Source organism: Engystomops pustulosus, chromosome 2 (genome assembly GCF_040894005.1).
Source record: "Engystomops pustulosus chromosome 2, aEngPut4.maternal, whole genome shotgun sequence".
NCBI lineage: Eukaryota > Metazoa > Chordata > Amphibia > Anura > Leptodactylidae > Engystomops > Engystomops pustulosus.
In genome coordinates, this window is record NC_092412.1 from 247,885,566 (window position 1) to 247,912,433 (window position 26,868).

The following is a 26,868-nucleotide window of genomic DNA, read 5'->3' on the forward strand; positions in this document are numbered from 1 at the left end:
GGATGTAACTCAGGATCAGTACAGGATAAGTAATGACATGTATGTACACAGTGACTGCACCAGCAGCAGAATAGTGAGTGCAGCTCTGGGGTATAATACAGGATGTAACTCAGGATCAGTACAGGATAAGTAATGTCATGTATGTACACAGTGACTGCACCAGCAGAATAGTGAGTGCAGCTCTGGAGTATAATACAGGATGTAACTCAGGATCAGTACAGGATAAGTAATGTCATGTATGTACACAGTGACTGCACCAGCAGAATAGTGAGTGCAGCTCTGGAGTATAATACAGGATGTAACTCAGGATCAGTACAGGATAAGTGATGTCATGTATGTACACAGTGACTGCACCAGCAGCAGAATAGTGAGTGCAGCTCTGGAGTATAATACAGGATGTAACTCAGGATCAGTACAGGATAAGTGATGTCATGTATGTACACAGTGACTGCACCAGCAGCAGAATAGTGCGTGCATTCTCATTCTGCTGTGAGCTACTGACGGGTGTGGTTGTTACTGCTGAGCTCCTGCACCACCTGGAGCAAACCCAATCCACCCAGGCCTGCTCTCTCCTCCCCAGGGAGGGAGTGGGTTCACTGGGATGAATCCTGCAGGAAAGTCCCAGGCTCCTGTCTCCCGGACCAGGCCGGCGGGGGGCAGGAGAAGCCAGTTACCGGCCAAATCGGAGGGGGTAAGAAGATCTGCCCGGAGCCAAGGACGCAGCGATGTGACCTCGGCTGCCACCCCCAAGACCCAGGGAAGCCGCAAGGTCTCCGGAACACAGAAGATCAAGGCAAGTGACATCAGCCTGAGTGCTCCTCCTGGAAAGCTGGATGTATGTGCAGGAAAGCTGGGTGGTTCAGCTGGAAAGCTGGGTGCTCACGGAGGTGTGCAAAAAGCATGGGGTGATCTTAAGGCCCGGGAGTCTGCTTCCATCTATGGCTCCCGGATTGCTGAGCACCTCCGTGAGTACGAGGAAGCTGGAAAAGCGCTGAGGAGGCTCCAGGAGGAGATAAGGGAGACCTTGGCCCTAGCGGGGGTGGCCACTAAGAAGAAAAAGTCTGATTTTCTTACCACCATAGACAGACTAAAAGCCGAGGTCACCGCTCTGCAGGAGAAGCGACATCTAATCCGCGAGCACAGCGGTCCGTTCCGGGAAAAGCTGGAGAACGACGCCCGGTTTGATGACATGCGCCAGGAGCAGTTAAGAAAACTGAAGGGGCTTCAGATCCAGGCGGATGATGGCGATGATGAGGAGGATGAGGAAGACCTGCCGTGTCCGTCTGGTGGCCTGCACCAACACCAGCAGACCTCGCACGACAGGCTGCCTGCGGAGCAAGCGCCATTACCATCAGGCTGCGGCTCTGCCAACCTGGAGGAGGAAAGTGATGACAGCGGCCAGGGGGGGGCGCTAATGGCTCAGATCCGTCAGCTTGAGTCCCCAGTTCACCTCCAGAACTTTTCCTTTGGTGATGATATCCCGAGTGATGACCAAAAGAGGAAGAAGACGAGACCCAAGAAGACCAAGGCGTCTCAGGAGGTGAGCTTGGTGTTTCGTCCCCTCCCTGTTTCCTCCGGGCGGGCAGCAGTGCCAGCCTGTCGTGTAGGCCCCGTTACCCAGCCCAGCACGAATCCTGCAGTGGACTCGGTGCCAGGGTGCGGGGAGAGTGCAAAGCCACGTTCCATCATGGCGCAGAGCACCAGCCTTGTTTGCAGTAGCAAGGATGGTGCAGGGAAGGCATCGGCCGAAAGGCCGGACAGTGAGGGCGATCCAGCAGGTCCTGGTACTGTGCGCTGCCCCCCAGTGGGAGGGGGGGTGGCCCGGTGCCAGGGGCAGTCTGCAGAGAAAGGCGCAGGAAAAGTGTTGTTTTGCATTGGATCATCAGACCCTGGAGAGGGCACAAAAAGACTGTCCGGAGTCTGCAAGGGCAAGCGGCCTCTTGCATCCAGCGAGCAGCAGAGCAGAAATATTGAAAAAACTACTGGACAACAAGGGGTTAATGCCAATGAGGCAGAGGGCACCTTTAAGATCGGGGTTGGAGCTGCCTCTTCTCAGGCTGTATCAGCTATGGAGGTGGCTCTACCCCCAGTGCCCAGTGACGCTGAGGCAACCCCAGGTCCTCCTGGCCCAGCTGGTGTGAGTGATGCAAGGAAGCGAGGGAAGCGAGGCAGTAATGCACATAGTGTGGTGAATGTGGGAGTGGTGAATGGTGCTGAGGGGGGTGATCCTGGTGTGCGTGCTGGACCTTCTGCACCCCCAGTGGTGGCCGCTCCTATAAGGAGCTATGCGAGTGTCACCGCTGGGGCAAGTGGGGTTAACTCCTTGTCTCCTGGCTCTGGGAACAGCGTTTTGCAAAGGCGTCTTCTGGAGGCTCTCAGGAGAGGGGAAAAGTCAATCACTGTAGAGGGGAGAGATGTTGATCTGTCCTTCTGGACAGACAGGCATGGCCTGGCAGCCTTCCAAGAGAAAAGGGGGGGAGAGACTGTATGGTCTTTACCCACAACCGGGCCCGGAGCTTCCCGTAGGAATGTGGTTCGTCTTCGCTGGAGGGGCAGTGACGCATGCCCACCCAGGTCAAGGGTGGTGGAGCTCCTCCTGAAGATGAACTTCAGGGCTAGTGACATCTTTGTCCTGATACATCCTTATGGTACTCCGGAGTTCGATGTCAGCTTTGTTCGGCCGGAGGGCTTAGAGCTCTTCTGGTCAAATTATGAGCTGGCAAAGAACGAGTCTGGCTGGCGAGACTTTGCTGTGCAAGCAGTGTCTCGCCAAAACGCAGTCAAGAAGGTGACCGTTTTGACCCGTAACGAGTGACTTTCTTGCATGGACATCATGACTTGGCTCAGTCGTTATGGCGAAGTAGTTCAGGTACCTCAGAAAAACCGCGATGAATTTGGCATTTGGTCTGGGGCCTGGACCTTCATGATGAAGTTGAAGTGTTCAGGCGGCACAGTCGCCCACATTCCTTCTTCAGCCTTTCTTGGGCGGGACAGAATCCTGATTTTCTACCAGGGGCAGCCGAAGGTCTGTCACAGGTGCGGTGACCCCACCCACTTTAGCGCCAGCTGCCAAGTGCAGAAGTGCGCTTTGTGTGGTGGGCTAGGTCATCTCGCTGCATCCTGTAAGGACATTAGGTGTAACCTGTGTGGTGAGCTCGGTCACCCTTTCAGCCGTTGTCCTCGCTCCTTTGCCAATGCGGTTGTGACCCCAGTGGAGGAGAGCCATGAGGTTGCTTCTGCTGGGGAAGGTACCAGCAGAGGTGGAGGAGCTGAGGGGCCTGTGAAGAAAAGTAAGAATAAGTCACCTTCTCAGTTGAGGCGGCTTGAAGCCAGACAAAAAGGGAGAGAACTGGGGAAACCTCAGGTTGCTGGGGTGACCCTTGGTCCTTCCTCAGAGGCTGGTCATGCTACTGAGGCCCTGAGGGATGATGAGTTGGATGAGGAGGTCAGGAGGATGGAGCGCGAGAAAGGTGCCATGTCCTCCACGTCCTCCCATTATGAGAGTATGGATGAGGATAACAGGATTTGGCTAGAAAATAAGCGCAAGCAGAAAAAGAAAAAACGCGGTGTATCTAAGGTACCTAAGGAAGGGAAAACTTCCTCCCCTCTGGTTGAGCTTTCCAACCGGTTCCTCACCCTCGATGAGATCGCCTCCTCGGAAGGAGAGGCTGAGGGTGGGGTTCTGGAGGTGGCGGCGGAGCAGCCTGCAGGGGGCGCCGAGTCTCTATCCTCTGGGGATGCTGGGTCCTCAGAGTGGGAGACTGACTCAGAGTCAGGAGACAAGGACGAAGGAGAGGGTGGTCCGGGTGGGTCCTTGGGGGCCAGTAATAACATGGACACCTCAATTTCGTTAAAAAGAAGTTGCCCCAATTCTGATGGTAAAAGGGAAAAGGCATCATCTTCAGAGGAGAGTCGGGGGAAGGGAAATGGAAAGAAAAAAGCCGTCTAACTCAATCACTCATGATGGCGGCACCCACTCCGTTGACGCTGGCGTCCATTAATGTCGCCAGCATTAAGTCTGATGCGGCTAGATTTGCGGCCTTTGATTTTCTCGGCCGCGTTGAAGCCGACATTTTATTTTTGCAGGAGACCAGGCTGCCAGATTTGGCGGCCGTGTTTAAAGCTAAGAGGGAATGGAGACACGGGCCTTCCTATTGGTCTCTTGCGGCCGAGCCGTATAGCGGAGTGGCGGTCCTTTTTACCGCACCGGTAGAATGCCGACGAGTTATTGAGTTAGAAATGGGGAGGTGCCTGATCCTGGATGTCCTCATGAAGGGACAAGAACTTCGCCTAATTAACATCTATGGTCCCCAGTCCAAGTGGGACAGGAAGTGTCTCTTTATGAGGATCAAGCCCTACCTTTTTACAAGTCGGCAGGTGGTCTTTGGAGGGGACTTCAATGCTGTCACGAGGTCCCAAGATAGGGGAGGTTCCAGAGACAAGCTGACTTATGATAGCGTCGCTCTTAATAGCATAGCTAGTGAGGCTCGCCTGGTGGATGTCCACATCCGGCACACCCCAGGCCACGCGGGGTTCACCTATTATAGGGGTAGCTGCAGGTCTAGAATAGACAGGTTTTATTTAAAGGAGGAAGCCATCTCTTCAGCAGTGTCCGTTGTTGAGGTGGAGTTCTCCGACCACTGTTTAATTTTGTTTTCTCTGAATGTTACAGAGACCCCCCGGATGGGAAGAGGCTACTGGAAGCTCAATTCGTCTCTCCTGGAAGAAGCAGAGATAAGACAATCCTTTGAGGACTTCCTTCAGAGCCAGGTACCATTGCTGGGCCTTTGTAGCAGTAAGTCAGAGTGGTGGGAGATGCTCAAGAAAAGGGTGGCGAGATTCTTCCGCCAGCTCTCGAGCCTCAGGAGCCTGGACAGGTACCGCCTGTATCAGGGCCTGAGGAGGAAACTCGAGCATCTCGTCTCGACTGGAGGTAGTCGTGAGGACATCTCCAGAGTGAAATCCTTGCTGAAGAGGTGTCAGTACGATAGACACGCATCTTTGGTTTTTGAGAGGGATTACGGGAAATACCGCTCGCCCGACCCTTACAGAAACTGCAAGATGTCAGTGAATGGTAAAGTTGTCACGGGACTGGTTGACAGTACGGGATCCCTGAAAAGGTCCAGATCAGGGATCCTGGAGGTCGTCAGATCCTTCTACTCACACCTCTTGGGCAGGAAGGATCTAGATCGGGATGTGATGTCGGCTTTCCTGGCAGAAACTGTCCCTGAGCCAGGAGTAGACCCCTCTCTTGATGTTTTGACAGAGCTGATCAGGGAAGAGGAAGTCAGCCTGGCGATTGAAGGGCTCGCCCTCAAGAAATCGCCAGGTCCGGATGGCTTAACATCTGAGTTTTATAAGACCTTTAAGGACGCCTTGGTTCCCCTCTTGACTGAGGTATTCAATGAGTGTCTTTCCTCGGGCGCTCTGCCGAAGTCAATGAGGAGGTCTGCCCTGATCATCCTGTCAAAGGGTAAGGACCGATCTCGTATTGAGAACTGGCGTCCCATAGCGCTTCTCAATACGGACAGAAAGGTTTTGGCAAAGGTGCTGTTTAATCGGCTGGTGCAGTTTGCACCCCGGCTCCTTTCGGGGACCCAGCACTGCTCTGTTCCAGGCCGCAGTACATTTAGTGCTGTGCTTTGTGTCCGGGAGGCAGTGGAGCAGGGCAGGGCTGGTAACTGGAAGGGGTACTTGCTGTCCTTGGATCAGGCAAAAGCGTTTGATCGGGTTAACCACGAGTACCTCTGGTCTGTCCTTCTGAGGTATGGCCTGCCGGGGGAGTTTGTCAATTGGCTGAAAGTTTTGTACGCAGAGGCAGAGAGTTTCCCGCTTGTGAACGGTTGGATTGGCCGCCCTTTTGAGGTCGGGTCTGGTGTTCGCCAGGGTTGTCCTCTGAGCCCACTTTTATACGTGTTCGCGATTGACCCATTCCTTAGGAGGGTTGATCGTGGGCCGTTGGTGGGAGTCGGGATGGACCAGGCGGCACCGGAAGCCACTCTAAGGGTGGTAGCCTATGCCGATGATGTCACCGTTTTTGTGTCCTCGAGAGGGGAGGCGCAGTGGGTGATGTCAGAGGTTGACCGCTACTCAGAGGCTTCTGGGTCCAAGATCAACCGGGATAAGTGTGAGAGTCTCTGGCTGGGAGAGGGGGATCCAGGCTTTGATCTCCCGGACACTCTTCCAGGGCCCCAAGACTCTGCCAAAGTTCTCGGCATCGAATTTGGCCAGGGGGATTACCCCATGCAAAACTGGGACGGCAGGCTTAAGATCGCCGCTCAGAGGGTGGACCAGTGGAAGGGTTGGTCTTTGACCCTCAGGGAAAGGGTGAACTTGATTAAAACTTACCTGCTCCCATTGCTGATATATCTGGGCAGTGTGTGCATGTTGCCAGAGCCCCTCTGGACTCGGGTCTACAGTCTGTTCTTCCAGCTGTTATGGGGGAATAGGCTGAACCTAATCAAGAGGGAGGTTACTTACCGCACGAGGAGACAAGGAGGGTTGTGTATGGTCAACCCTGTGGTGTTCCTAGTGAATACCTTTCTTAAGATCAATGTTGCAAACCTCTGGAAAGAGAGGGCTCCTCCGTGGGTATACTCCTGCAGGGGATGGTTTCGGCCTTTCTTCCAGGAATGGGAGACAGGAGGGCAAGTGAAGGATCTTCGTACACCGCATGGGCATCTTCCGGCTTACGCTACCCCGGTTCTGAAGGTGATTCGCCGGTGGGGTCTGGGAATGTGGGAGATCAGGACTTTGTCGAGGAAACTCCTTGACAGGAGGGTTCTGTTTGCCCGTTTCCAGAAGCCTCTGGCCCTCAGGGATTGCCCAAGTCGGGATCTTGGGGTGGGTTTAGGTCTTTTGAATTCCATCAGGATCCCCTTGAAGTTTTGGGACTTGGCTTGGCGCTGCTTCCATGGAAAGCTGTGTGTGAGGGACAATCTGAAGTGTAGGAGCTCTGAGGAAAGGGGTTGTCCCCGGGAGGAGTGCGGTGGCCTGCTGGAGAGCATGGACCACTTCCTGCTTCAGTGCCCCTTTAACACAGAGGTGTACAACCGGGTGGGCGCTTCCATCCATTGGCCCGGGTTGGCCGGTCTCTCCTATGCGGAGTGGGCCTATGGAGCATTCAGAGGCCTGGGTGGCCGGGACCGCTGCACGTTATTCCTAGTTAGCCTAGTGGTCAGGTACCACACGTGGAACGCACGGTGTTTAGTGTCGACGCAGCGTAAAATCCTCCCGGTGGATGAGGTGGTTAGGAACATTCTGGGTGACCTGGTGAAGGTGCGCTCTCTGGAGTATGAGAGGCTGGGCACGGGGAGGGCCTCTCTCCTTTGGAGGGGGTTCTCCTTTAGTGTCCCTTAGTCTGTCATCTCCGCTCCTGGTGTTGGGCTGAAGCTGACACTGTAGATTTTTGTTTTGTATCTGAGCTTATAGTGATGTAGGGGCTTGCAGGCACCGAACCTGGGCTTTATGTGGTTTGGATTTGTTATGTTGATTTGTTTAATGTGTTTGTATCTTGTGTACATTGTGTATTTATTTATAGTTATATGTAGTTATAGTTCTTGTGTGTATATAGGTTGGTTGGTTTTGGGGTGTTGGTGTTAGGGTGCTAGGTTGGGAGGGGGGTGGACGGGACTTGGACTGTACGATCCTGGGCACTGGTCTGGACTATATAACGCAAACTTTGGACGTTAGACCAGTGTCTGGGAGGGAGGGTGATGGGCGTGGGATTTAGTTAGCTATATTTAATGTTATTTAATGTTATTAATGTTATTTCAGTTATATTCATTGTTATTTCTGTGTTTATTTCTTGTTCGTTTATGTGTATTTTGCTGTGTATTTAAAAAAAAAAAAAAAATTAGGTGGTGGGATTGGGTGAAGGTTTTGTTTTATAATGCTGATTGTGTGGTGTGTGTGTGGCTGGGCCAGGAGATTTCCGTAAGACTCTTTTAGTTTGTATTATTGTTTTGTTATTATTATTATTGTTTTTGCCAGAAGTTATGGCTTGATTTATGTTTATGGTTGTTATGTTTTTCATTTTTATATAAAATAAAAGATTTACAGGATGTAACTCAGGATCAGTACAGGATAAGTAATGACATGTATGTACACAGTGACTGCACCAGCAGCAGAATAGTGAGTGCAGCTCTGGGGTATAATACAGGATGTAACTCAGGATCAGTACAGGATAAGTAATGTCATGTATGTACACAGTGACTGCACCAGCAGAATAGTGAGTGCAGCTCTGGAGTATAATACAGGATGTAACTCAGGATCAGTACAGGATAAGTAATGTCATGTATGTACACAGTGACTGCACCAGCAGAATAGTGAGTGCAGCTCTGGAGTATAATACAGGATGTAACTCAGGATCAGTACAGGATAAGTGATGTCATGTATGTACACAGTGACTGCACCAGCAGCAGAATAGTGAGTGCAGCTCTGGAGTATAATACAGGATGTAACTCAGGATCAGTACAGGATAAGTGATGTCATGTATGTACACAGTGACTGCACCAGCAGCAGAATAGTGCGTGCATTCTCATTCTGCTGTGAGCTACTGACGGGTGTGGTTGTTACTGCTGAGCTCCTGCACCACCTGGAGCAAACCCAATCCACCCAGGCCTGCTCTCTCCTCCCCAGGGAGGGAGTGGGTTCACTGGGATGAATCCTGCAGGAAAGTCCCAGGCTCCTGTCTCCCGGACCAGGCCGGCGGGGGGCAGGAGAAGCCAGTTACCGGCCAAATCGGAGGGGGTAAGAAGATCTGCCCGGAGCCAAGGACGCAGCGATGTGACCTCGGCTGCCACCCCCAAGACCCAGGGAAGCCGCAAGGTCTCCGGAACACAGAAGATCAAGGCAAGTGACATCAGCCTGAGTGCTCCTCCTGGAAAGCTGGATGTATGTGCAGGAAAGCTGGGTGGTTCAGCTGGAAAGCTGGGTGCTCACGGAGGTGTGCAAAAAGCATGGGGTGATCTTAAGGCCCGGGAGTCTGCTTCCATCTATGGCTCCCGGATTGCTGAGCACCTCCGTGAGTACGAGGAAGCTGGAAAAGCGCTGAGGAGGCTCCAGGAGGAGATAAGGGAGACCTTGGCCCTAGCGGGGGTGGCCACTAAGAAGAAAAAGTCTGATTTTCTTACCACCATAGACAGACTAAAAGCCGAGGTCACCGCTCTGCAGGAGAAGCGACATCTAATCCGCGAGCACAGCGGTCCGTTCCGGGAAAAGCTGGAGAACGACGCCCGGTTTGATGACATGCGCCAGGAGCAGTTAAGAAAACTGAAGGGGCTTCAGATCCAGGCGGATGATGGCGATGATGAGGAGGATGAGGAAGACCTGCCGTGTCCGTCTGGTGGCCTGCACCAACACCAGCAGACCTCGCACGACAGGCTGCCTGCGGAGCAAGCGCCATTACCATCAGGCTGCGGCTCTGCCAACCTGGAGGAGGAAAGTGATGACAGCGGCCAGGGGGGGGCGCTAATGGCTCAGATCCGTCAGCTTGAGTCCCCAGTTCACCTCCAGAACTTTTCCTTTGGTGATGATATCCCGAGTGATGACCAAAAGAGGAAGAAGACGAGACCCAAGAAGACCAAGGCGTCTCAGGAGGTGAGCTTGGTGTTTCGTCCCCTCCCTGTTTCCTCCGGGCGGGCAGCAGTGCCAGCCTGTCGTGTAGGCCCCGTTACCCAGCCCAGCACGAATCCTGCAGTGGACTCGGTGCCAGGGTGCGGGGAGAGTGCAAAGCCACGTTCCATCATGGCGCAGAGCACCAGCCTTGTTTGCAGTAGCAAGGATGGTGCAGGGAAGGCATCGGCCGAAAGGCCGGACAGTGAGGGCGATCCAGCAGGTCCTGGTACTGTGCGCTGCCCCCCAGTGGGAGGGGGGGTGGCCCGGTGCCAGGGGCAGTCTGCAGAGAAAGGCGCAGGAAAAGTGTTGTTTTGCATTGGATCATCAGACCCTGGAGAGGGCACAAAAAGACTGTCCGGAGTCTGCAAGGGCAAGCGGCCTCTTGCATCCAGCGAGCAGCAGAGCAGAAATATTGAAAAAACTACTGGACAACAAGGGGTTAATGCCAATGAGGCAGAGGGCACCTTTAAGATCGGGGTTGGAGCTGCCTCTTCTCAGGCTGTATCAGCTATGGAGGTGGCTCTACCCCCAGTGCCCAGTGACGCTGAGGCAACCCCAGGTCCTCCTGGCCCAGCTGGTGTGAGTGATGCAAGGAAGCGAGGGAAGCGAGGCAGTAATGCACATAGTGTGGTGAATGTGGGAGTGGTGAATGGTGCTGAGGGGGGTGATCCTGGTGTGCGTGCTGGACCTTCTGCACCCCCAGTGGTGGCCGCTCCTATAAGGAGCTATGCGAGTGTCACCGCTGGGGCAAGTGGGGTTAACTCCTTGTCTCCTGGCTCTGGGAACAGCGTTTTGCAAAGGCGTCTTCTGGAGGCTCTCAGGAGAGGGGAAAAGTCAATCACTGTAGAGGGGAGAGATGTTGATCTGTCCTTCTGGACAGACAGGCATGGCCTGGCAGCCTTCCAAGAGAAAAGGGGGGAGAGACTGTATGGTCTTTACCCACAACCGGGCCCGGAGCTTCCCGTAGGAATGTGGTTCGTCTTCGCTGGAGGGGCAGTGACGCATGCCCACCCAGGTCAAGGGTGGTGGAGCTCCTCCTGAAGATGAACTTCAGGGCTAGTGACATCTTTGCCCTGATACATCCTTATGGTACTCCGGAGTTCGATGTCAGCTTTGTTCGGCCGGAGGGCTTAGAGCTCTTCTGGTCAAATTATGAGCTGGCAAAGAACGAGTCTGGCTGGCGAGACTTTGCTGTGCAAGCAGTGTCTCGCCAAAACGCAGTCAAGAAGGTGACCGTTTTGACCCGTAACGAGTGACTTTCTTGCATGGACATCATGACTTGGCTCAGTCGTTATGGCGAAGTAGTTCAGGTACCTCAGAAAAACCGCGATGAATTTGGCATTTGGTCTGGAGCCTGGACCTTCATGATGAAGTTGAAGTGTTCAGGCGGCACAGTCGCCCACATTCCTTCTTCAGCCTTTCTTGGACGGGACAGAATCCTGATTTTCTACCAGGGGCAGCCGAAGGTCTGTCACAGGTGCGGTGACCCCACACACTTTAGCGCCAGCTGCCAAGTGCAGAAGTGCGCTTTGTGTGGTGGGCTAGGTCATCTCGCTGCATCCTGTAAGGACATTAGGTGTAACCTGTGTGGTGAGCTCGGTCACCCTTTCAGCCGTTGTCCTCGCTCCTTTGCCAATGCGGTTGTGACCCCAGTGGAGGAGAGCCATGAGGTTGCTTCTGCTGGGGAGGGTACCAGCAGAGGTGGAGGAGCTGAGGGGCCTGTGAAGAAAAGCAAGAATAAGTCACCTTCTCAGTTAAGGCGGCTTGAAGCCAGACAAAAAGGGAGAGAACTGGGGAAGCCTCAGGTTGCTGGGGTGACCCTGGGTCCTTTCTCAGAGGCTGGTCATGCTACTGAGGCCCTGAGGGATGATGAGTTGGATGAGGAGGTCAGGAGGATGGAGCGCGAGAAAGGTGCCATGTCCTCCACGTCCTCCCATTATGAGAGTATGGATGAGGATAACAGGATTTGGCTAGAAAATAAGCGCAAGCAGAAAAAGAAAAGACGCGGCGTATCTAAGGTACCTAAGGAAGGGAAAACTTCCTCCCCTCTGGTTGAGTTTTCCAACCGGTTCCTCACCCTCGATGAGATCGCCTCCTCGGAAGGAGGGGCTGAGGGTGGGGTTCTGGAGGTGGCGGCGGAGCAGCCTGCAGGGGGCGCCGAGTCTCTATCCTCTGGGGATGCTGGGTCCTCAGAGTGGGAGACTGACTCAGAGTCAGGAGACAAGGACGAAGGAGAGGGTGGTCCGGGTGGGTCCTTGGGCGCCAGTAATAACATGGACACCTCAATTTCGTTAAAGAGAAGTTGCCCTAAATCTAATGAGAAAAAAGAAAGGGGATCATCTTCAGAGGACAGTAGGGGGAAGGGAAATAGTAAGAAAAAAGCCGTCTAACTCAATCACTCATGATGGCGGCACCCACTCCGTTGACGCTGGCGTCCATTAATGTCGCCAGCATTAAGTCTGATGCGGCTAGATTTGCGGCCTTTGATTTTCTCGGCCGCGTTGAAGCCGACATTTTATTTTTGCAGGAGACCAGGCTGCCAGATTTGGCGGCCGTGTTTAAAGCTAAGAGGGAATGGAGACACGGGCCTTCCTATTGGTCTCTTGCGGCCGAGCCGTATAGCGGAGTGGCGGTACTATTTACCGCACCGGTAGAATGCAGACGAGTTATTGAGTTAGAAATGGGGAGGTGCCTGATCCTGGATGTCCTCATGAAGGGACAAGAACTTCGCCTTATTAACATCTATGGTCCCCAGTCCAAGTGGGACAGGAAGTGTCTCTTTATGAGGATCAAGCCCTACCTTTTTACAAGTCGGCAGGTGGTCTTTGGAGGGGACTTCAATGCTGTCACGAGGTCCCAGGATAGGGGAGGTTCCAGAGACAAGCTGACTTATGATAGTGTCGCTCTTAATAGCATAGCTAGTGAGGCTCGCCTGGTGGATGTCCACATCCGGCACACCCCAGGCCACGCGGGGTTCACCTATTATAGGGGCAGCTGTAGGTCTAGAATAGACAGGTTTTATTTAAAGGAGGAAGCCATTTCTTCAGCAGTGTCCGTTGTTGAGGTGGAGTTCTCCGACCACTGTTTAATTTTGTTTTCTCTGAATGTTACAGAGACCCCCCGGATGGGAAGAGGCTATTGGAAGCTCAATTCGTCTCTCCTGGAAGAAGCGGAGATCAGACAATCCTTTGAGGACTTTCTTCAGAGCCAGGTACCATTGCTGGGCCTTTGTAGCAGTAAGTCAGAGTGGTGGGAGATGCTCAAGAAAAGGGTGGCGAGATTCTTCCGCCAGCTCTCGAGCCTCAGGAGCCTGGACAGGTACCGCCTATATCAGGGCCTGAGGAGGAAACTCGAGCATCTCGTCTCGACTGGAGGTAGTCGTGAGGACATCTCCAGAGTGAAATCCTTGCTGAAGAGGTGTCAGTACGATAGACACGCATCTTTGGTTTTTGAGAGGGATTACGGGAAATACCGCTCGCCCGACCCTTACAGAAACTGCAAGATGTCAGTGAATGGTAAAGTTGTCACGGGACTGGTTGACAGTACGGGATCCCTGAAAAGGTCCAGATCAGGGATTCTGGAGGTCGTCAGATCCTTCTACTCGCACCTCTTGGGCAGGAAGGATCTAGATCGGGATGTGATGTCGGCTTTCCTGGCTGAAACTGTCCCTGAGCCAGGAGTAGACCCCTCTCTTGATGTTTTGACAGAGATGATCAGGGAAGAGGAAGTCAGCCGGGCGATTGAAGGGCTCGCCCTCAAGAAATCGCCGGGTCCGGATGGCTTAACATCCGAGTTTTATAAGACCTTTAAGGACGCCTTGGTTCCCCTCTTGACTGAGGTATATAATGAGTGTCTTTCCTCGGGCGCTCTGCCGAAGTCAATGAGGAGGTCTGCCCTGATCATTCTGTCAAAGGGTAAGGACCGATCTCGTGTTGAGAACTGGCGTCCCATAGCGCTTCTCAATACGGACAGAAAGGTTTTGGCAAAGGTGCTGTTTAATCGGCTGGTGCAGTTTGCGCCCCAGCTCCTTTCGGGGACCCAGCACTGCTCTGTCCCAGGCCGCAGTACATTTAGTGCTGTGCTTTGTGTCCGGGAGGCAGTGGAGCAGGGCAGGGCTGGTAACTGGAAGGGGTACTTGCTGTCCTTGGATCAGGCAAAAGCGTTTGATCGGGTTAACCACGAGTACCTCTGGTCTGTCCTTCTGAGGTATGGCCTGCCGGGGGAGTTTGTCAATTGGCTAAAGGTTTTGTACGCAGGGGCAGAGAGTTTCCCGCTTGTGAACGGTTGGATTGGCCGCTCTTTTGAGGTTGGGTCTGGTGTTCGCCAGGGTTGTCCTCTGAGCCCACTTTTATACGTGTTCGCGATTGACCCATTCCTTAGGTTGGTTGATCGTGGGCCGTTGGTGGGAGTCGGGATGGACCAGGCGGCACTGGAAGCCACTCTAAGGGTGGTAGCGTATGCCGATGATGTCACCGTTTTTGTGTCCTCAAGAGGGGAGGCGCAATGGGTGATGTCGGAGGTTGACCGCTACTCAGAGGCTTCTGGGTCCAAGATCAACCGGGATAAGTGTGAGAGTCTCTGGCTGGGAGAGGGAGGTCCAGGCTTTGATCTCCCGGACACTCTTCCAGGGCCCCAAGACTCTGCCAAAGTTCTCGGCATCGAATTTGGCCAGGGGGATTACCCCATGCAAAACTGGGACGGCAGGCTTAAGATCGCCGCCCAGAAGGTGGACCAGTGGAAGGGTTGGTCTTTGACCCTCAGGGAAAGGGTGAACTTGATTAAAACTTACCTGCTCCCATTGCTGATATATCTGGGCAGTGTGTGCATGTTGCCAGAACCCCTCTGGACTCGGGTCTACAGTCTGTTCTTCCAGCTGTTATGGGGGAATAGGCTGAACCTTATCAAGAGGGAGGTTACTTACCGCACGAGGAGACAAGGAGGGTTGTGTATGGTCAACCCTGTGGTGTTCCTAGTGAATACCTTTCTTAAGATCAATGTAGCAAACCTCTGGAAAGAGAGGGCTCCTCCGTGTGTATACTCCTGCAGGGGAAGGTTTCGGCCTTTCTTCCACGAATGGGAGACAGGAGGGCAAGTGAAGGATCTCCGCACACCGCATGGGCATCTTCCGGCTTATGCTACCCCGGTTCTGAAGGTGATTCGCCGGTGGGGTCTGGGAATGTGGGAGATCAGGACCATGTCGAGGAAACTCCTTGACAAAAGGGTTCTGTTTGCCCGTTTCCAGAAGCCTCTGGCCCTCAGGGATTGCCCAAGTCGGGATCTGGGGGTGGGTTTAGGTCTTTTGAATTCTATCCGGATCCCCTTGAAGTTTTGGGACTTGGCTTGGCGCTGCTTCCATGGTAAGCTGTGTGTGAGGGACAATCTGAAGTGTAGGAGCTCTGAGGAAAGGGGCTGTCCCCGGGAGGAGTGCGGTGGCCTGCTGGAGAGCATGGACCACTTCCTGCTTCAGTGCCCCTTTAACACAGAGGTGTACAACCGGGTGGGCGCTTCCATCCATTGGCCCGGGTTGGCCGGTCTCTCCTATGCGGAGTGGGCCTATGGAGCATTCAGAGGCCTGGGTGGCCGGGACCGCTGCACGTTATTTCTAGTCAGTCTAGTGGTCAGGTACCACACGTGGAACGCACGGTATCGACGCAGCGTAAAATCCTCCCGGTGGATGAGGTGGTTAGGAACATTCTGGGTGACCTGGTGAAGGTGCGCTCTCTGGAGTATGAGAGGCGGGCACGGGGAGGGCCTCTCTCCTTTGGAGGGGGTTCTCCTTTAGTGTCCCTTAGCCTGTCGTCTCCACTCCTGGTGTTGGGGCTGATGCTGCACAGTAGATTTTTGTTTTGTATCTGAGCGTGTAGTGATGTAGGGCTTGCAGGCGCCGAACCTGGGCTTTATGTGGTTTGGTTTTGTTATGTTGATTTGTTTAATGTGTTTGTATCTTGTGTACAGTGTGTATTTATGTAGTTATAGTTCTTGTGTATATAGGCTGGTTGGTTTTGGGGTGTTGGTGTTAGGGTGTTAGGTTGGGAGGGGGGTGGACGGGATTTGGACAATATGATTCTGGGCACTGGTCTGGACTATATAGCGCAAACTTTGGAAGTTAGACCAGTGTCTGGGTGGGAGGGTGATGGGCGTGGGATTTAGTTAGTTATATTTAATGTTTTTATTTCCTGTTTTATGTCTTTTTTTTTGCTGTGTATTCTTTAGTTATTTATGGGAAAAAAAAAAAAAAAAAAAAATTAGGTGGTGGGACTGTGTGAGGGTTTTGGTTGTTCTCATGCTGAGTGTGTGGTGAGTGTGTGTGGCTGGGCCAGGAGGTTTTGTAAGTTTATTTTTGATTATATTTGTTGTAATTATTTTGCCAGAAGTTATGGCTTCATTTATGTTTATTGTTGTTATGTTTTTCATTTTTATATAAAATAAAAGATTTACAGGATATAACTCAGGATCAGTACAAGATAAGTAATGTCATGTATATACACAGTGACTGCACCAGCAGCAGAATAGTGAGTGCAGCTCTGGAGTATTATAAATTAGTTAACTACCTGGCATAGAACGGCTTCTCCACCGGAGTCTCCATAGGTCTGGTGGACCATTACCACATCTTGCATATCATTGTCAATGTAGCCCCATCCTTGCACCTGATCATCTCCATCCGTCTCATACACATATCCGCTGGAGATCACATTTAAACCAATTGGATCTCTATTGGGTCGGTCAAAAACAAAGGCCTGAAGAGACTCCTGTAGTTGTGATCTCCTCACTAAACTCACATCACCGAATGTAAACGAGGAGGAGAGTCCTAGTATCTTCCCACCATTTCCCATGTAGGAAGTAAACAGGTTTTGGACCTCGGATGGTATCGGATCGCTGGTCACCACCACCAATAACAAGCAGTTATCCATCCATGGGACTTTGAGGACTTGTTCCTCCGGTAGAGGGTAGACCACATATCTACATGGGTCAAAGCACTGGAGAAGAACATCTTTGACTTGCTGGAGCAGATCCTGGGACAAGGAGCCACCATAAATGAGGACGTTCGGTGGCTTTCCAGTCTTGTTAAGATTTGAGGTCTTTTTAGGACAACCCACGTCGGAAGTGTCCTCTAAGCTGCTGAAATCATCGGGGAGGTCCGGGATGTTTTCAGCAGATGCAAATTTCACCGACTCTATGGTACAGTTCTCCAACTCGAGACACTCGTGGCAGCTGGAGAGGTGGAGATGAGGATGTTCTCCTCCCTCTCCGTGATTAGGATCAGTTCCACCGCTGGCGCCTCCGCCATGACTATGAACCACCGTGGTGCTCTCAGCCACACCCATGTCTTCCTTACGGTTCTCCTCAGAAGCCGAAACGTTGAGTTCCTGGTGGGATGTCCTCTTAGTCGAGAAGCTTACTTCTTCTAATGCTTCTTTATGCTTCAGTGACTCTCTTAATTGCACAGCTGAAAAGTCACAAAAAGTGCACAATAAAAAACAAATAGGTAGGTAGGCTACAAAATACTGTAAACTTAGCCCCATTTACCATATTGGGACACTTAAAGGGGACCCGTCACCATATTTTAACCTACTAAGAACCAACCTCCTAAGGTAGAGAGAGAAAGTCCTTTCTAGAATCCCCTCTTTTTAATTAAATTTCCCACGTTTACCCATTTTAAAAAAAATCTACTACAAAGTAGCGTGACAAAGAGCACAGAAGATGAGTCATATTTTGCCTGAGATAAGTCAAGTTTAGAGGCTGCAGGGGGAGGGTCAATTCAGGGACCGGACATCTTCGGTTCTGTAGGACCTAGAAAAATGCTGCTGGTGTCATGTTAAATATAAGAATCTCATCTTTTACATAATTTGTGGTTCTGCATCTAAAGATCTTCGAGTTGAAGATAAAGATGCAGTTCTGGACAATTTAACCGTCTGTATTTCTGATTCTGTAGCTCACAGATCCACAGTCATTCTCATCTTTAATGTGACACAAGCATTAAAGGAAACCTACCACTTGAAGTGGCAGATTTCAGAAGAAAACACCGAGCACCAGCTCAGGGTGAGCTGGTGCCGGAGCTTATTTTTGTTAGTGTTTTAAACCGCGGTATCGCGGTTTAAAACACTTTTTAAACTTTATAGCCGGCGCAGGGAGGTACGCGCTCAGCGCTTACCATGCGCGCGGCTCTCCTTCACTTCCTATGTAGCCGCGCGCACAGTAAGCGCTGAGCGCGTACCTCCCTGCGCCGGCTATAAAGTTTAAAAAGTGTTTTAAACCGCGATACCGCGGTTTAAAACACTAACAAAAATAAGCACCGGCACCGGCTCACCCTGAGCTGGTGCTCTGTGTTTTCTTCTGAAACCTGCCACTTCAAGTGGTAGGTTTCCTTTAAGCTTCTAGGTGCTGTAGAACGGAAGATAGGGGCTTCTTTAGTGGCTCTCTACCAGCCTCAAAAACTTGACTCATCTCAGGCAATCCATGACTCTTCTCTGCTCATTGTCACATGACTTTGGAGAAGATTTTTTTATAGGTAAACGGCTGAGATTTTACATAAAAGAGGGACAATTCATACCCTACCTGAGGGGGCTGCTAGTTTAATGGGGTGGAATCTTCGTTAAAAAGTGCTTTTTGAGGGGTTGTCCTAACAAAGACACTTATTAGAGGATAAGTGTCAGATGTATGGGACCCCAACACTCAGAATAAAGGACATTATTCCCCCACTTTCCCCAAAGTTTGTAATTTGAAATTAGACCCTGTATAAATTTATGACTTGGAGGAGCTAAGAAATTGAAGGAGATCACATTGCAATGAATAACCAATCACAGTGCAGCTTTGTTTTCTCAAAGGGCTCTGGAACAATGAAAGCTGTACACCGATTGGTTGCTATTTTTTTTTAGGAAAATCTCCCCTAAAATCCAGATTCCTGAAAGACAATATGTACAAGTCTGATGTAATAGGAGTCAAGAAGTTATAGAATACAATAACCATATGTACATAAAGTAGCTTCACTATAGTTCCAGCCATTTCCTACTCCATCTAGTCAGCAGATGTGTAGAAGGTGGCGGCCATGACAGAACTGACGTCACATGACTAAACCTGAACCAGTCAGCTAAGCATCAACCTGGGGTCCCTTGAACCCACAATTGTGAGGACTTACTGTGGAGTTTTCTAGAACAAGTCTATCACCTTTAATTTCTTAAAGGGGTTTCCAATATCATAAAACATGATCTATCACTGATCTTTCATGATCAGTGGTGGTTTAAATTCTGGGACCACTGGTCTACAAAATGGAGGGGCTGCATTGTAGTATCTCCTTCACTGTTTATCTGTGATACAATTAGTGATCTATGGGGGCCCCGTTGTCCGTGGAAGGTGTGCGAAGGAGTTTGCCTCAAAAGTGATGACTATCTGTCCGGCCAGCTTGAGAAGCATCATACTAGGTCTCATGAACCCTGTTCTTTGTGGTACCATCAAGGTCCCACAGGAATTATAACACCAGAACCACAAAGTAATCCATGGTGGACCCACCAAACGGACACCACAACCCCAACGTTCCTACAAGTCTATGGTGGATTAACTATTCCGATCATACCCACAATATTCAACCATCGGACCTATATTTTCTATACTACACTCCACACATCCCAACATCTTACCACTTGACTGAGAAGATGCGGCCTCCTGTAAAACAGCTCTTTGGAGGAGATGTCTATGTTGGACCCACTAGTCCAACCAAGCACAGACCACATCACAATTTTCCTCTATTAGTTTAATAAATCTGTGGTGGATCCACCAGCTCAACAAAACAAACACTATGCCCACAAAGTAAACTATGGTGGACCCACCAGTCCATCCACACAGACACCACATCCACGATTTTCCTTTACCAACCCTACGAATCTATGGTGTATCCACCAGTCCAACAAAACAAACACCGTACCCACAAAGCAAACTATGGTGGACCCACCAGTCTAACCACACAGACACCACATCCACAATATTCCTCTATCGGTCCTACAAAGCTCATGCTATACCCACAATATTCTAACATTGGCCCTATATTTACCACACAAGACTGTACACAACCAAACAGCCATCTTCCCACCTGATAGAGAAGATCCAGGCTCCCGCAAACATCTCCTTGGAGGAGACTGTAGCTCCAAATGAATTTTTCTCAAGAATGTCTTAAACACAATCTTCTGACAGAAATATTTCTGAGTTCCTGTAGTTTAAGCTTAGCAGACAGAGGAGCATTGTACTGCGCACATATCAGAGTCATCTGACCATCGCCTGGACCAGAATAGAAACCTCAGAGAATAGTAAAATAATATATTTGTCTACATTGAGGGAAAGTGTGGGCCGGTGTATGTGGTGCCTCCATGTTATGAGGTAAGACGCTTACAGGTGATCTTCTGAGGAAGCGATCCGTTGTCCATCTGCAGGCGATCTTCCATGAATGCTATACCCAACTCGCTGAAGTTATCCACACTGGCTTCTGCCAATAATCTGGAAGAGTCTCCATGACACAGAGCTAGAGATAGACAGTACTCCGAAAGCTTCCGAACCTGATGAAGGAGAGGAGAGGGCAGTTCTAGATTAGGACATTGTATATACAGGACAAAAGAGTACAAAGGTCGGTCTGTAAATCATGGACCGTGCAGTGGATGGATTTTCTGTTCCGACAACAATGCAGAGGATGAGACTCTATATATGATGCAGGGAGTCCCTCCTTACCAGCAGAAAAGCAGTCCCATCCCCGGCATTGTGGTTTCTCCGTGAAATACGGCCACTGCAGGTCCATGGTTCACAGTCTTTCCACAGTCACAGAAAGAGCCCTCATCACAATTCCCCCGAACTGGAACAATGGATTTGTGGTGGCTACGACTCTCCCTCAGCATCTTTGAAGAAGTCGTGGCCATTTTGGGAAAGACCAAACTGGAGAGGTTAATAAAGCAATGGAGGCCCATGTAAAGCAGAACAGATGGCGCCCAGAAGATTTACTTTTCACAACTAATGTACAGTCAGATTAACTTTTTGGGGTTATTATAATCAATCCATGGAGTAACCCTTCATTGTACTTCTATAGATTAAGAGATCCATCATAATAAAGTAAATCTATAACAGGGGTGTAGCTGGTGAGTGATTCTAAAGTCCCTGGATCATAGACATTCCTATGGAGCGTCTATACACATGCACACTCAGCTCTGATCAGCAAGCATGTGTTCTTAGTAGAGAGAGGGGAATACACCACTGGTTTTGGCTTCTCTTTCATGAAAAGAAAGGCTTGGGAAGGTTGGATTCTTATCTCCAACCCCTTGTCCTCCAAGGACATCAGACACATTAGATAGCAGACAAGTAGCACTGGAATTGGGGGTATAACCAATGAGGGACGCCCTAGGTTTGGGAAGTATCATGTATCGCACTGTCCAGCATGACAGCCATTGTATGTATAGGAGGTAATGGGAGAAGTTCTCAGCCATTGAGAAGAACTCTAATAAATCCCCCTCCCACCAGTGAAATCATATTCTCCAGATCAGGTTCCCATTCACCAGCTTAAGTGCATCCTCCATAACCAATAACATCAGGACATGAGATGAAGAACAACCAAAACAAGGACTGGGTAACCTGATCAAAGCCCCGTCATGTCGGATGGAAGCCCAGGTACAAGAGAGGCTTCCCGAGCGCTCAGGATACAAGATAAACAGGGACGAGATCTTCCTGTGACGATCAAAGAGGAGGAAACCAGCCCCAAACAACAGGCTCTTATATAACCAAAGACCATTGTGTACTGGGAAGTCATCTCCAGGCTGGACCAACCATCACAAGTGCAAGAGAGACACAACGGGGACTCGATGGCAAGTCAATATACTACTGCACCACCTAACTAAAGGGGAGATCACTGTCCAGAACCACAACCCAACCTCACCCATCATTACTAAACCATCTGCATGGCATTCTCCTTGCATCACAGAGCTGCCAATAACTACAGAATATATCCATTTTGGTCAATCCTGGGTCCAGTTTTACTTTCCAGGGACTTTTAAAAAGGGAGTTCAGCTCTGGACAGGGGCGTAACTACAGTGGTAGCTGGCATAGCAGCCGTTATGGGGCCCGCAGTGTTAGGGGGCCCCGAAATGTGACCCGACACTAAAGAATGGAGGATGTTCATCACTATATACATATTATGCTGCATGTTGTACAGTATAATATGTATATATTCTGTATGTGTGTATCTGTGGTGTGTATATGCTGTATCTGTCTATGGCAGTGATGGCAAACCTTTTAGAGACTGAGTGCACAAATTACAACCAAGACCCAGTTATTTATTGCAAAGTGCCAGCACAGAAATTTAATTTGTGATTTATAATCCCATATCAGTACCTGAGGACACCAATAAAGCAGAAAATAGAAGAAATGTGGATGATCATTGTACCTTCCCTCCAGGGTCCCATAAACAGGAAGAATTGTCAGGGCTGAAGCAGGAGCTACACTGATAATCCAGATCCTTCCACACCTTCCCACTCCTCCAGTAGTCCCAGGTAGAGCTGTCACCTTAAAATAGCTCTGTGCACAGCAAGTCCTGGGCTGTCTGGGACTGCAGGAATATACCTGGAGTCCTCTTTGGTGATGGCCTGAGTGCCCACAGAAAGGGCTCTGAGTGCCACCTCTGGCACCAGTGCCATAGGTTCGCCACCACTGGTCTATGGTGTATGATATGTATATATTTTATGTGTGTATATATGCTATAAATCAGTGTATGGCACTTTATATATGTGTTTGTGCTGTGTATATGCTCTATATGTGTGTATGAGTGTATCAGTGTAATATGTATATTCTTAAGCAGGAAGGGGGGCTCATTAAGAAGTCTACTACTCTCCTAGTTACGCCCCTGGCTCTGAAGTATAATACAGGATGTAACTCAGGGTACATAATATATTTATATATGATGACCCAGTGATTGGATCAATAATGATTCCAATATAAATCCTGGATTCATGTCCAGCTTCTTGTTTATATTGAAGTTTGGATTTACAGGTTTACACAACACAAGTGATGGAGAGGAAAGACAAAGGATCTGAGGATGGGAGTAGAGGGGGGGGTTACCTTTTTGGGAGGGTGTGAAGCAGCTGATAAGGTTTCTCTGGGTAATGAAGTCTCTGTAATGAAGGCGATCCTCCGGCCTCCCAGATCACTATCACTCGGGGGCTCCAGCAACAGGCTCCACTTGTTCAGATCTTCAAAGAGCTACAAAAAGAGACATCGGAAATGAGAGGAAGTGGAAGCCAAAGTCAATACCACGAGGAGGTACACGAAATATTCCATAGACAGGCTCTGCTCACCAAAACCATGGTGTCCCCATGCTACCTCACTGGTCAACAGGGGTTATATGTGGCCCGGGAACTAGAGACACAATGGGAAGGGGGGCAAACGTGAAAGTTCTACTTGTTCCTTTCATTATACTAACTGGAAACTGTCAGCAAGTTGCTGTTGAAGGACTCAATGTTACATTTATTTGCTACTAAGATGGGATATTGGTAAACCGAGAGTCTCCACATCTCTCCAGGGACAATACATATCACTTCCAGCATGGTCAGCACTGCGGAGTAGTAGTACCTGGGAATGGTCTATGAAGAAGGCTTTGTTGCCCAATTTTAGGCACAACTTTTCCTCCCCCGGCCGTCCACTAGGGATCTTTTTCCCCTGTTCTTGGCTGTGGGTGCAAAAAGTGAAGGAGCTGGTCCGATGGAACTGGTGCACACAACTCCGGATCAGCAAGGCGTAGCAGGACCGGAAACGCAGCCACAGATACACGTAGCAGAGGGTTATGAGCATGACGGGCGATGACTTGAAGGATGGAGGGGGCACATACAGCCCTTATATCAGAGATCCCATAGAGGTGTGAAATGTAGGGGGGAGAGGGTTGATGATCAATCCCCCTTTATATCCAGAATGAAATCCCTGCTCTAAGGAAAAACAAAAAAAAAACTAAACATTAATAAACAAATTTAAATAAAAGTCTAACCAATGGCAAAAATCTATAAATTCCTGTAAATATAAGACCCTGAGTCGTCCATGAGGTGATATGTATCCTTCTTATCTCTCTGCAGTCTGATGTTGATAAGTGAAGGTCCCCAATACTGGTATGTATACACAGTATACAGAGAGCTCCCCCTAGTGGTGGTGCAGGCAGAAAGGTATCACATAAATTGGTGTGACCAAGATAGTAAGTTGTCATCTTACCACACGTGTGTTTAGAACTTGAAGGGGAGGGGCAGTAGGTTGGGAGCACAGCGCTCCGGTATCTCCTGCACAGAGATATGTGAACGCTTTGCGCAGCAATTCAGGACACTCCCATAGCATTAGATGGAGCAGCAGGGCACAAACTCGACCTTCTGCTCTACCACATAGTGAGAATGGGAGAACCCCAGTTCCCCTGATCAGTGGTGGGTTCCAGCAGTCGACTCCCCATTGATCAGATTGTTATCCCCCAAGTCACATCATCCAACCTATCTGCACAACAATCCCAATTTATTCAGTGTTGGCCAAGAGTCCAGCAATACTCCATTACAAGCACCTTTAGAGTCTTTTCTCGGCTCTGATCTATATAGAATTCTCAGTGCCACAAGATCAAATGTTTACCGAGGGCGGGCGTCCAGATCCAGCGCTCATATGAGGTCAGCAGGGAACTCTGTGTGTAGAGGTCATGCTGCACATGGGACATGCTCAGATGTTACATAGGTTATCCATGTGCATGTTATTATACAATCACACATCTATGTACATAGGAAAGTCAGGAGGAAGAGGGGCGAGCAACATCTACACCAAGGAAGTCACCAAAATATAATTTGCCCCAAACACTATACACTGTAGATCTGAAGCATGCACATTAAGGAAACAGGCAAAATGCAACCCGAATGCTCAATGTAATCTTAGCAGGTCTAGAGAGTCTAAATATGTCCCTGATGTGGAGTCACTGAACACAAAGGTAATAATGTAATTAGTGACTCCTCTGGCAGAATAGTGAGTGCAGCTCTGGAGTATAATACAAGATGTAACTCAAGATTGGTACAAGATAAGTAATGTCATGTATGTACACAGTGACTGCACCAGCAGAAGAATAGTGAGTGCAGCTCTGGGGTATAATACAGGATGTAACTCAGGATCAGTACAGGATAAGTAATGTCATGTATGTACACAGTGACCGCACCAGCAGCAGAATAGTGAGTGCAGCTCTGGAGTATAATACAGGATGTAACTCAGGATCAGTACAGGATAAGTAATGTCATGTATGTACACAGTGACTGCACCAGCAGAATAGTGAGTGCAGCTCTGGGGTATAATACAGGATGTAACTCAGGATCAGTACAGGATAAGTAATGTCATGTATGTACACAGTGACTGCACCACCAGCAGAATAGTGAGTGCAGCTCTGGGGTATAAAACAGGATGTAACTCAGGATCAGTACAGGATAAGTAATGTCATCAATGTACATAATCACTTATCTTTGTATGGTGGAGCTACCCGATGACTGAAGGTCTTATATTTACAGATATTTCAATAATCAGAACAATCATCATTGTAACTAAGCTACTATGATATGATCTATAACACATGACATAATCATTCTATAGTCACAGCTATGACTCTAGCTCAGATCTCCTTGGACACTTTAGGTTAATTTACAGTAATATTGTAGGTTACACAACAAAAACGTCATGCAGGTAACCGGAGACTTTCTCTCTCATTGAGAAACACTGAGGTTGATGTAACCTGCAATATTATCAGAGCCATAAGTCGCTATGATGTTACAATCAACATTACATTTCAGCTGTGAGGGTCTCGCAGGAAAGTTTGGTGGCGCACAATATACAAGGCTCATGTAAGGGGGGAATTATCCTTCCTAGAGCCTCCTGCATAGAACTAGGAGGACACATTGTGACGGCGGCTGAAGCAACATTTACCTCCATATACAAAGATCACATTATTATAACTCTTCTTATGACCACTCAGCTTTCCCAGACTCCTGAATGTCCCCCCATGATGTTTTTTACCAGGTCATTAAGACAATACATCATTCAGAAGTCTAGAAAAGCAGAATGACAACCTCTGAAGCTCCTGTATAGACAACAATTTGGTTGTCACCCAACATTTCCAGGTGAAGAAAACATAGAAACAAGATTTTCAATTCATTTATGACAACATTATATATTATATATGATTTTTATGGTGCTTTGCATTGTTAAAATGCATTGTCACAATGATTAACCCTTGCAGCATTGTTATGATGTAAGAGTGCAGAGTATTTAAGGAGGGGGCTATGCTCAGTGTCACTATAGCAGGTAGTAACGACACCCCCTATCGCTGTGCAGAGGGTTAGTACATTGTAGCACAGCAGAGCGTGCACCAGAGGCGCCATGAGCGCAGACACAGCACAACATACAACTCACATGCACTCCTATGCAGCCTGGACAGTGCAAACAAACTTGAAACCACCCTACAACCTTGCTGGGCTTCACTGACATCACACCAGCCAATCTCCACTCCGATATCATAGTAAACCGGCCAGGGGTTTTAGTACGTGATTTCTAATTGGTACATTATTGACAAGAGGAACGCCTTTGTCTCCTGATTGGTTGAGCAAGCCCAGCCTATGCAAGGGAACCCGGAAGCAAGTTGCATTAATAAGAAGTACGGGCAGGTTTGAAAACCAAATCTTTATTGACAATATAAAACAAATCCAATAGTAGCGTATTAGGCTCGCAAAGGATGATGGGATTTGTAGTTCAATTTGTTTATCTTATTTTTTTTAACCTTTTTTTTAATGTTATATACTTTTTTCAGTTTTTCTCTCTTTGGAAACTAAATTCATTTTCCCTATCATCATTTATAGCCTTGATGCTTATAAAATGAACTACTGCCATCATTTTTAAAATAGCTTTGGCGAAAAAATCTCATTTCTGCAGCTCATTTGAAGACCAATACATATACATCTTCACAATGGAGTGAAGCCTACATTCTCCTGCAAACTAACTCAAATTTTACAGAAGTATGACAACAGAATCTGATGGTAGTCAGTTACCATGGAGACACAATACTCTACAATGTGTGTCCTCAACTATACAGGGAATGAATCATATAACAACCATACAGTTACACAGCAATACAACCATAAAGATATTTCTAAAGCCACCGTATATGTATAGAATTCATCTAACATACTTTGAATAGTATAAACTAATTATGCAGTGAGTGAGTGAGTGAGTGAGTGA

General features: G+C 49.2%; 1 protein-coding gene across 1 annotated transcript in view; it reads right to left on the minus strand.

Annotated features, from left to right (window-relative positions):
• The window catches only part of HLCS (holocarboxylase synthetase), a 128,258-nt gene extending 102,089 nt beyond the window's left edge, over nucleotides 1–26,169 (minus strand). Inside the window, exons 1-5 of the mRNA XM_072138744.1 lie at nucleotides 26,047–26,169; nucleotides 23,212–23,561; nucleotides 22,702–22,842; nucleotides 20,000–20,162; nucleotides 16,170–17,065 (exon numbers count right to left, since the gene is read on the minus strand). Of these exons, the coding sequence (XP_071994845.1) occupies nucleotides 16,170–17,065; nucleotides 20,000–20,162; nucleotides 22,702–22,842; nucleotides 23,212–23,430 (1,419 nt within the window). The 5' untranslated portion in view covers nucleotides 23,431–23,561; nucleotides 26,047–26,169. The remainder of the gene's footprint in view (nucleotides 1–16,169; nucleotides 17,066–19,999; nucleotides 20,163–22,701; nucleotides 22,843–23,211; nucleotides 23,562–26,046) is intronic.
• Between the last annotated feature and the right edge of the window lie 699 nt (nucleotides 26,170–26,868).